Raw genomic sequence first — 11,161 nt, 5'->3', positions numbered from 1 at the left:
ACAGCGACCCCCAATGTCGGGAAGGAGCACTGCGTCAACTATAATCACATGAAGGCTGTCACCTGACACGCTCCTCTTTTACGTCGCTGTCTAGTCAGCTTCGAAATTAGCTATTATACGGCGAGTTAATGTTTCAATATCTTATCCTATTAATGTTACACGTCTACTAATGAAACTAGGAAGTGCCTCGGTGAGTCCTTTTTATGGGAGCTAGCTGCTGGCTAGCTATGGAGCTACTCCTCATTCATACCGCTGTCGAAGCGAACTATTTTCGAAAATACGACTGTTTAATGTAAAATTATCCTATCTCACTAGGGTCTGAAATATGCTAATGTTATGCTTGAAAATAGACGAAAGAAGAAAGACTCGGTGAGTCCGTTTAAGGCAGCTAGCTGCCTGCTAACTCGGGGGTTAGTTGCATAGTCATGTTGTAGTCGTTGAGCTTTATCCTTCACTGACTTGATTTGGAATCGAGTTTCGCATAAATATGGCTTCAATACTGGACGAGTACGAGGACTCGCAAAACAGCAGGCAAAGCGCGTCGCAGCACAGCCGCCTGGCGAGCGCCAACATCGGGATAACGCACTCGGGTAAGCCGGGGAAGCAACCGGGAGTGATTCCAAGGTGTCGAGTCCGTGGTAATGCTGTTTGATCAATCCAATGTCTCCCCCTCCACCCAAGGCTTCGTCAATGTGCGACTAGAGGAGGAAAAGCCCATTTTCAACAAGCAGAGGATCGATTTTACGCCGCCCGAGAGGATCAATCAGCTGGCTGTCTGCAACAATCAGCTATGCATGAGTCTGGGGAAGGACACCCTGCTGAGGCAAATTGCAATCATAAACGGCCACTGTAAATGCTCTGCTAGAGAGTGCATTGCTTTCTGATTAGATTAGTTGAAAAGTCAGACAAGCTGTGATGAGTCCAGTGATAGATGTTTATTGGGGTCTTTACAGAGGAGTTGTTGGGAGATGAAAGAGGCTGATAGAAATGTTTGCATGTTTCTTTTGGGTCTTTGCAGAATTGATTTGGCTAAACCTGATCAGCCCAATCAGATTGAGCTTGGAAGGAAAGACGATAGTAAAGTGTACAAACTCTTCCTTGATCCCACGGGTAAGGAAATCACTTGACCACCCCCATAAAATGGTGTACTTGTCATCGTATAGCCAGTATACTGGCTTGCTTTCTTTAGGGCAGGTTAGCGTACTTGTGTGGCCTTCCAACACCGGATGTACATGTACACAAGTTTTAAGACTTTTCGTTAACTGAGACCAGCAGGAAAAAATACATATTTTAAGTTGAAATGTTTCAAGAATAAAGCTGTAATATTAAGAGAATCAAGTTAGATTTTTAAAGTATGGCTGTTCCACATAAAAGCAACTGTTTGAGGCTATATTAATTGGGTAATATAAGTTTTTGCTAAAAACATTTCTGGTTCATGACCAGATCAACTCAAGAAATTATGCGATGTAATCTGCCAGAAGTATGTTTTTCTCATAGTTTTTTTTATTCTCCTATCATTTTTTTGGGTTGTAAAATTACCCTTTTTCTAAGATTCTTGTTCTTTGAGTTTGTAAAAGTACAACTGATTTCTTATAATACCATTCTTGTAATAATGCAACCTTGTATCACAGAAAAAATTCTTTTTCTTCTAAAATTAATATTTGGGTTAAAAAATTCTGGTTGATTGAATAATCCCACAAAAATATGCAATTTAGTCTTTTAAAAGTGTGACTTTCTTCTTGCAGTATTCAGATTTTATTCTCTGAAAATAATAAAAAAAATCTCATAGTTACACTTTTTTGAGTTTCTCATTCTTTGAGTGTGTAAAAGTACATTTCTCTATTATTGTAAAATTGAGATTTTGTGCCTCAAACCTTTCAGATTTCTCTTAAAATTACAACTTTTTTCTTAAAACAAAAAAAGGTGTTCTGACCCTTGTAGTATTTAAGAAATTACAACCTTAATTGAGAAAAAGGTACAAGAAAAATCTCATAAAATTACATCTTTTTATTGTAAAATTCCAACTGTATTCTTTATTTTATTCTTGCAACATTGCAATGTTTTTCTCATAATAAAGTTTTACTCATTTCTAGTAGAATTGAGACTTTTGGTGTACAATTTTACTCATGATGTTTTTTTCATGATGAGGTTAATATTGTCGTCTTCTCCTGCTATTTTTTTTTTTACTCTGTAGTATATTTACATAAAAGTTTGAAACAATAAATTTAAAGTGACTAAGTATTAAATAAAGGTTTACACTCATAGGTTGAAATGAGTAACAATATTAACATACTGTGGACTATGGGGAAGGAAATGAGCAGACTTTCTCTGTCTCTTTTCAGGCTCTCACTTGCTAATCAGCATGAGCACCAGTGAGTGTTTGTACCTGAACAGGAACACGCAGAAGGTGCGCAGTCTGTCTCGCTGGCGGGGCCACCTAGTGGAGAGCGTGGGCTGGAACAAGCTGCTATGCAACGAGACCAGCACGGGACCCATCCTGGTCGGCACTGGCCAAGGCATCATCTTCGAGGCCGAGATCTCCGCCACCGAGGGGAGCCTCTTCAACACCAACCCGGACCAGTACTTCAGACAAGTGCGTCTCCATGAGTGTGTTTGCGCTACATACAGTACATAATAGGTTGTTGTAAATAAATACAGTAAACTCTCTTATATTGCGAGGGATACATTCCAGAACCACCCGCGACAGGTGAAACGCAATGATATATAGAGACCATATAAAAAAAAAAATTCTAATCTAGGTTTAACCCTCCCACATGCTTTAAACACATTTAAACTTTTTAAAACACAGGATTAAAGTAATGCCTAGCGCCTTTTCTCACTCGTATTCACAGCTCTCCAAATAAGAGGCAAAGCATGCTTGCTTCAAGCTGGTTCTTTGACTTTCTGAATTTACTGTAAAACTGACACGTAAAATGAAAATAAATGTTTTTATTTGAACACCGATATGTTGAATTAAACCATATAATTTTGTCTATTGAAAGACGGATAGTTTAATGCTAACATTTAATGTGAAACCCTACAGACAAGCTAATGGAAATTAGCATAGGTTTTATGGGAATTATAAAAAACTACTACTTTAAGACGTATGGACCAGCAACACATACAAACAAAGCATACAACATTACTCACAGGCATAGATTATCTCCGCTCTGTGGGAACAACAAATATTCAAATGGCAAAATATAGAACTGTATTACGTACACTGAACACACCACACGTTCTGTTGGATTCATTTGGATTTTTATGGAAAGGAATTGAAGAAAAAAAAAAAAAAACCTTAGGGATATATCTGGCTCCGCAAACCCTAACAAAATAACTTTTTGTGATCGTTCAGGTCAGAGGTAGTCCATCACTTTCCTGACACCGGGAAGTATCCTGACGCCTGTTGTTTACAAAGCTTATGAAATGGTCGATGGCAGGGGTTGACCGTAATATTCTTCCAGGTCCACTCTCTGGAGGAAGACGGAAGGCCGGCGCCAGTGTGCTGCCTGGAGGTGGAGCGTGGCCTGGAAAACAAGTACTTCATCATCGCCACCACCCGCAAGCGCCTCTTCCAGTTTGTGGGCAAGGTGGCCGAGGGCACGGAGCAGCAGGGCTTCAGCTCCATCTTCACACAGAACCAGGACCTGCTTCCTAGCTTTCAGGAGTTCCCAGCCAACATGGGCTACAGCGAGATCACCTTCTACACGTCCAAGCTCCGTACCTCTCCCAAGGCTTTCGCCTGGATGATGGGCAACGGGGTGCTCTACGGGCAGCTGGACTACGTCAGACCTGACTCCCTCCTGAGCGATGTGCAGGTAATATTTACAGCCACCTCCCACAGTTTGAACCTCTCAATGCATAGTGCCTCAAAGGACTCTGCATGTGTATTTTGTGTTGTTTTCTTTGGCTTCAAAAGAATGTGACATGAGAAAGAAGATGCAACGGTATGTGACGTAAGCAGACTCGCACTGAAGCAGTAAGACTATCAAAAATTGTCATTAAAGTTAAGTTTTGGTTTGACCTCGACTTATTTTCAGTTGTTACTTAAAATTGCATTATTTTTACAATGGCTAGAGTTTCATGAAAATGTTTTTTTTTAAGTGTTTTTTTTTTTTTAACAGTATACTTACTTACTCTAATGCCCTCGCATGTGGGAAAGGAGACCCCACAGTCGCCGATGCTCTTCTCAACCGGTTTGATTTAAAACCACAATTTATGTTGTTTTTACATTAGTTTTATTTTAAACTGCAAATTTTTTTAAAGTCTTTTTTTTTTTTTTTTTTTTTTCTTTTAACAACATTTTGGCAGCTTTTCTGGTCTTTATGGTGGTCCTCTATGTTTGTATATGAAATACATGGCCCAATCGTCAGTACAACCTTAGATGTTGCACTAAATTAGCTCATTCATAAACGACTACTACTTTCATGTTGTGTCCATCAGGTGTGGGAGTACACGGCCGACATCGACCTGTCGTTCAACAAGCCCATATCCATCGTGCTGACCCAGTTCCACTTCCTGCTGTTGCTGCACGACCGGGTCAAGACGATCTGCACGCTGAACGGCCAGGTGGTTTACGAAGACGTCTTCCCGGACAAGTTCGGCCCCCTCAAGAGGATGATCAAGGACCCGTCGGGCGGCCTGGTGTGGATCTACACGGAGCGGGCCGTGTTCCGCTACCACATTCAGCGCGAGTCCCGCGACGTGTGGCAGATGTACATGAGCATGAACAAGTTCGACCTGGCCAAGGAGTACTGCCGCGAGCGTCCCGAGTGCATGGACATGGTCCTGGCCAAGGAGGCCGAGCACTGCTTCCAGAACAAGCGCTACCTGGAGAGCGCCAAGTGTTACGCCCTGACTCAGAACTACTTCGAGGAGATCGCTCTCAAGTTCATCGAGGCCAAGCAAGAAGAGGCCCTGAAGGAGTTTTTGCTGAAGAAGCTGTCCAATCTGAAGGCGAGCGAGAGGACGCAAATCACCTTGCTCGTCACCTGGCTGGCCGAGCTCTACTTGAACCGACTGGGAAAGCTGGAGGACAAGGACGACAGCAAGGCGGGCGCCCTCTTCCGGGACACCCGCGACGAGTTCCGCAACTTCCTGAACACCTCCAAGCACCGCGAGTGCCTCTACAACAACCGCAGCACCATCTACGACCTTCTGGCCAGTCACGGCAACGTGGACGACATGGTGTACTTCTCAGTAGTCATGCAGGACTACGAGAGGGTGGTGTCGCACTACTGCCAGCACGACGACTATCGCGCCGCCCTGGATGTGCTCTCCAAGCACTGCGACGAGAAGCTTTTCTACAAGTTCTCCCCGGTGCTCATGCAGCACATCCCTGTGAGGGTGGTGGACGCTTGGATCCAAATGGGCAAGCGCCTGGACCCCAAGAAGCTCATCCCGGCGCTGATGAACTACAGCCACATGGGAAGCAGCCAGCAGATCAACGAGACGGTGCGCTACATGGAGTTTTGTGTGCACGAACTGCGCGTCACTGAGGAGGCCATCCACAACTACCTGCTGTCACTATACGCCAAGTACAAGCCCGACTCGCTGCTGCTCTACCTGGAGGAGGCGGGCACGTATGCCTCGGAGATCCACTACGACCTGAAGTACGCGCTCAGGCTGTGCGCCGAACACGGCTACCTGCGCGCCTGCGTGCTGGTGTACAGGATTATGGAGCTGTACGAGGAGGCGGTGGATCTCGCCTTGCAAGTAAGTCAAGTCAGTACAGTGTACCGTTTAAGATATTTGGTGTTCACACAGTACGTCACTTACATTTGTGCTGCCTTAGTGAAATATTTTTGGGGGATGATGAAGTTATGACATTTTTTTTCTCATCCATTCAACAGCATTGAAAAGATACTTAATTTGACCTGATCTCATTATAACTTGATTCCTTTGTTGAACAACTCTTAGAGTTCCATAAGCAATGTTGTTGGCGTCCATGAAATTCGTAGTATTTTATCAACATGAAAAAAATATATATATTTTTTTGTTTTTACGTACTACATCACATAACACCTTTCCCACAGGTGGATGTGGATTTGGCCAAGAGTTGCGCAGACCTGCCCGAGGATGACGAGGAGCTGCGGAAGAAGCTGTGGTTGAAGATCGCCCGCCATGTGGTGCAGGAGGAGAAGGACGTGAAGAAGGCCATGAATTGCTTGTCCAGCTGCGACCTGCTCAAGATTGAGGACATCCTGCCTTTCTTTCCCGACTTTGTCACCATCGACCACTTTAAGGTTGGTTTCCACCATGACTGTTTTTGTGCCATTTTAGAGTAAAGTGTTGTCCATCTGCACTCCGGATATATTACGTTCTTTTCAAGCGATCATGTTCATGTTTTTTTGTTGTTGTTTTTTTACAGTATAGAGTGGTGCTTTAAGATACAAGTGACCTCACTTATGAGTTTTTCAAGATACGAGCTGTTGTTTGGACAATTTATTTTGGGGGAGGGGGGCTTTCACTTGTGAGCAAAGATTTGAGATACAAGCACTGCAATGAACTCAACTCACTTCACAACAAGTAATACTTCTGCAGGTGGTGGATATTTCTTCAAAATAGAGGCTTGAAGCTGTTTATTACCACTTTCAGTTTGTCTACTGTCAAACTTAACGTAAAACAATGAATTTAAAAACGTATTTGAAACAACCACATAGCTTTGCCTTAGGAAAGTGTTGAGCTAAAGAATAGCGATGGTGTTGCGGTTCAGCAACAGACATTAACACAAAGGGTCGAGCAACACATGAAGACAAGTAATATGTCAATACTCAGGCATATGTTCGGATTCCTCTAAAAAGAATAACTAATATAACAGTGGTTTACTGAGGCGTGACCGTCTCTATGTATATCTGTATGGCTGTATTATACTGCCCCCAGGTGGCTAAGGTGCGGACACAGAAAGGAGCAACACATTGTCCATTAGATTCTAGCAAATTATGTTTAATTCTTTACATTCTAATTAATTAATTACTGTATTGGTCTCATATTCTTTTTGGTGATATTTTTTGTTTGGTGGTGCGCCATTAGATTTTTTTTTGTTTGTCTTTATATCAAATATGTGCCTTGCCACAATACAGTTTTGGAAACACTGCTTTAAAATGTTAGCTTACCTCATGGTCTGTTTGAGGCTTTCAGGAGGCCATCTGCAGCTCCCTGGAGGAGTACAACAAGCACATCGAGGAGCTAAAGCAGGAAATGGAGGAGGCCACCGAGAGCGCCAAACGCATCCGAGAGGATATCCAGGAAATGCGGAACAAGTACGGCGTGTTGGACTCCCAGGACAAGTGTTCGGCCTGTGACTTTCCGCTGCTCAACAGGCCTTTTTATTTGTTCCTGTGTGGACACATGTTCCACTCCGACTGCCTCTTGCAGGTATGCTGCACAACATACGATCAGGAGGAGCATTTATTTGGATTATATATTTTGACATTTTTCACCCTATAGGAAGTGACTCCGCACCTGTCTGCCTACAAGCAGAGTCGCCTGGACGAGCTGCAGAAGAAGCTCTCGGCCTCCGCGCAGGCGTCCAAGTCGCGACACCGGCCTGCACCCAACGAGGAGGGCGACGCGGCCAACCTCGGCAAGGGTGCCGCCAGTCACGAGCAGATGAAATCTGATCTGGATGACATAGTCGCGTCAGAGTGTGTGTACTGCGGTGAGCTGATGATCAGGTCCGTGGATAAACCCTTCATCGATCCACTGAAGTTTGAGGAGGATAAATCCAGCTGGTTGTGAAAGTGACAGACTTGGGTTGGATTTAGCAGATTGAGACATTTGCCCGGTTGCCTGTTAGTTCCTGATCCCGTGACCACTACTGAGAATAGTGTCATCTTTTTCTTTTGGAAGCCAATTTAGAATATTTTTTCACTTCTGAATGACATAAGACTATGTAAAGTCATGTTACAGTTCCCAACACATTCACACATCTCAATGAAAAGTTCCAAATTTTGAAGTAAATATGCATTATTGCCATATTATGTTCTTTTGTACATAGCCTCACTTAAATGTCCAATGGTTAATATTTCCTGTTCCATTTCTGTCTTAACAAAACGATAGAAGAAGAATAAACCACATTAAATGAATACTTTGTCAGTGGCTCTTGGCTTGTCCTTCATTTTCATAACATTTTTTGTTTAAATAATAAATGAGCATGCAAAAATAAATATAGAAGTAAAAACGTGTATAAAATGAAAAACTTTATATGCAAAATTGAAGTATGAAGTACTGAAAACAATTACATTTTGTATATTATCAAAAGTTGATAAAACGAGGTAAAAGGTAGCTTGTCGTAATTTTATTTTTATATTAAATATTACATGTTTGTAGAAAAGTATTTTGTAATAACTCATTCATAAATATTAAAACATGTTTTTAAATCCATTGAGCCATACTAATTGTGTCAAATCATTGTAAAACTAAAACTAATTGTTGCATTATATACCAAATATATAATGATTGTGATATTAAATGATGTTTATCTAATTATTATTACACATTATTAAAACAATTTCGCCACACTTACGCGTCGTCTTGTTTTACGTTTATGACATCATGTTTTATAATTACGTAACGGATTCCTTTGTACTCGGCCATACCAAATACGGAGTTCCCTCATGATGACGTAGAACGTAGCTCGGTAACATTCGCAGAGGGCAGACGCTACTAATCGACATCAGAAAGTCATCTACGTGCGCGCGGTACATTCGATTAACCGTCGCTACACCATAAAATCCACCCCCTGATGCTTGCTGACTCATTTATATGCGTTGTGTGATGTAAATGTGAGCGTACCACCGTCGGAGACGGCAAAAAGCGAGCGCCCGTCGCTCGGCGCTCGATTCAAAAGCCTGCTCCTTGCTTGTGCCTCCATGGCGTCGTGTCTCTGTGCTCGCTCAGTAACAGAAAGTGGCCGCCTCTCCGCCGCCGCTGCAGACTCAAAGCTCACAGACTCGCTCGGCGCCTTTAACCGCCATTTTGGAGTCAGGGAACCGAGAGTCGGCAGCAGCGACGAGAGACACGCGAAAGGGGCCACACGGGGGGGCCGAGGTGAGAGACTCCGCGGTTGGCAGAGCAATGGTGGGGGGAACATGGCCGGGAGGGAGAAAAGAATTAAAAAAGCACGGGAAGAGTACACACGACCAAGGCTTGAGCTTCCCCCTGCAAGGACACTCGAGGCGCGGTCGGGCCGCTTGAGGCCTTGCCGCCTCCCCCGACCAGCGGGCGAGACAAAGTCATTAAAGCAGTATCTTAATATATCGTTAAAACAGAGGAGGTGGTGGGCTGAGAGACACAGGGCGGGGGTGTTCACTTCGTATTAATGTTACGTGAAGACTGTCAAAAATACCGTTAGCATCCGAGAAGCTAATGCTAACACGGCGCTAAGTTATCAAGCAGACCGGCCCAAAGTCCAATTCTGATACGATATTACACCCTGTAAGCCGGGCGGATAGCAGCGCCCCTCAATTTATGTTGATGTGATGCGATGCGGCTAAGTGTTAGCAGTTGAGCCTCGTTAGCTTTTTTTTTTTTGCTACATCCCAAGCTAACCATTCAGCACACAGTTCAACGGTCAAGGTTAGCCACTCGGCTAGCATAGGCTAACTAGGAGAGCTAACCTCAGATGAAGGATGACAACTGATCAATATGTGATTTTTAGGACACTTTGTTGATTTTTAGTGCAATTTATGACTTTTATTTCAATTCAGGCGAGTTTACGTGGCCGGGAGTTAGTTAAATTGCGTGTGTAGTGTTTCTCAAATCAGGGTAGCACAGGAAAAAGTGGTTAGCACGTCTGCCTCACAGTTGTGAGGTTCGGGGTTCGAGTGTCAGCCCCTCCTGTGTTAAGTTAGCTTCTTCTCCCAGTGCCAGCGTGGGGTTTCTCCTCCCACATATTCATGTAAATTTTCCATAGCTGTGAATGTTTGTCTAAATGTGCCTTATGATTGGCTGGCGACCAGTCCAGGGTGTACCCCACCAAGTCAGCTCGGAGCGACTGAAACTCACCCGACCCTAATGAGGATACGTGCTATGGTAAATTGAGAGATGGATTGATCTTCTTTACATGGCAGCATGGTGACCTAGTGGTGAGCATGTCTGCTTTGCAATCAGGAGATCCAAGTTCAAATCTGTGGGACGTGGGTTTTCCTCCATGTATAGTCCGGCTTTCTCCCACATTCCAAAAATGCATATTGGGTTCATTAAAGACTTTAAAATTGTCCATACGTGTGAATGTGACTGTTTGTTTGTCTCTATATGCTGCGCAATTGCGTGGTGACCAGTTTGTCTGTATGTGCTGTGCAATTGCGTGGTGACCAGTCGTGGGTGCATCCCACCTCTCACCCAAAGTCAACTGGAATGGACTAAAGAAAATGGATTGATGGTTCTCAACAGTTGTTAGCCTGGGACCTGCATTTTCGTACTGTCACCAAGTTGTGACCCATGTTTGTATTAAGAACAACAACAAAAAATTTTCAAAAATACCATTTTAAAACAAAAAACATACCTGGCTTCATGTCAATCATATTTTTACACGACGTATACTTGCATGTTCAAAGTATTTCACGGAACACAGCATAACTGCATGAAGAAAAATAAAGTAAAATGTGTGATTGCTTGAGCTCTTTCTGAGAAGTGTCTGGGAGAGGCTGTTTCAATTCAGTAAGTTTGATGTGCTGCCAATAGCATATCGCTAGCAAGGGGCCAAGCTGCACTGTGTCAATATAGCTATAGTTAAATATTTCACTGTACAAGAGGTCTTGTACTTGAGAAGGAAGAGGCACCGGTTAGTCCGCCCCACACATTAGCAAATCTTGATGATATTCTTCAGTTTCTGTTTTCATGGCAGCAACGTACCGTAAATTTGTATGTTAGTCAGAACTCGCCGTAGTCTATGCCCATACTAAGGCAGCAGTAAAGTCATAATTACCATTATTTTTATGAACAACATAAATTGCCGTCATTTTTTTCACCAAATCTTTTTGTCATATTTGGTATCTTCCCAATATTTGTTTTGCTTTAATATTGTTTTTCATCTAATATTTTCCACATCTGATATTACATTTTTTGTCCATGTTTATTTTTTTTAACTGTGGCTACCATCGTAAGTCGAGTAGCCCCTTTACTTTTAGAAAAAAAGCTAAACTTCTGCTCTTTTTCA

General features: G+C 43.0%; 2 protein-coding genes across 3 annotated transcripts in view; both read left to right on the top strand.

Annotated features, from left to right (window-relative positions):
• The first annotated feature begins 35 nt into the window (after positions 1-35).
• vps18 (VPS18 core subunit of CORVET and HOPS complexes) lies at positions 36-8,087 on the top strand. 2 transcript variants are annotated; one of them, XM_061753652.1, is made up of 9 exons: positions 36-590; positions 682-823; positions 1,019-1,110; positions 2,343-2,593; positions 3,465-3,818; positions 4,444-5,715; positions 6,036-6,245; positions 7,141-7,377; positions 7,450-8,087. In XM_061753652.1, the coding sequence occupies exons 1-9, from the start codon at positions 488-490 to the stop codon at positions 7,738-7,740; spliced, it is 2,952 nt and encodes a 983-aa protein (XP_061609636.1). In that variant the 5' UTR covers positions 36-487; the 3' UTR covers positions 7,741-8,087. The 2 variants fall into 2 exon arrangements, with proteins under 2 accessions (XP_061609636.1, XP_061609637.1); XM_061753653.1 differs by lacking the exons at positions 36-590; positions 1,019-1,110 and having other exon boundaries at positions 686-823.
• A 1,016-nt stretch (positions 8,088-9,103) lies between these two features.
• The window catches only part of ino80 (INO80 complex ATPase subunit), a 32,786-nt gene continuing 30,728 nt past the window's right edge, over positions 9,104-11,161 (top strand). Inside the window, exon 1 of the mRNA XM_061753313.1 lies at positions 9,104-10,035. The gene's annotated coding sequence lies outside the window, so the exon portion shown is untranslated. The remainder of the gene's footprint in view (positions 10,036-11,161) is intronic.

The sequence above is a fragment of the Phyllopteryx taeniolatus genome, chromosome 18, assembly GCF_024500385.1.
Source record: "Phyllopteryx taeniolatus isolate TA_2022b chromosome 18, UOR_Ptae_1.2, whole genome shotgun sequence".
NCBI classification, from domain to species: Eukaryota; Metazoa; Chordata; class Actinopteri; order Syngnathiformes; family Syngnathidae; genus Phyllopteryx; species Phyllopteryx taeniolatus.
Note: the sequence above shows the minus strand (reverse complement) of the source record. Positions and strands in the feature narration are given on the sequence as shown.

What these genes read in the sequence shown, in the direction of transcription:
- vps18 (XM_061753652.1), top strand. Translation starts at nt 488, where the DNA reads ATGGCTTCAATACTGGACGAGTACGAGGACTCGCAAAACAGCAGGCAA. An exon ending in ACTCTTCCTTGATCCCACGG is followed by an intron (nt 1,111 to 2,342) that starts GTAAGGAAATCA and finishes GTCTCTTTTCAG; the next exon opens with GCTCTCACTTGCTAATCAGC. An exon ending in CCCTCCTGAGCGATGTGCAG is followed by an intron (nt 3,819 to 4,443) that starts GTAATATTTACA and finishes TGTGTCCATCAG; the next exon opens with GTGTGGGAGTACACGGCCGA.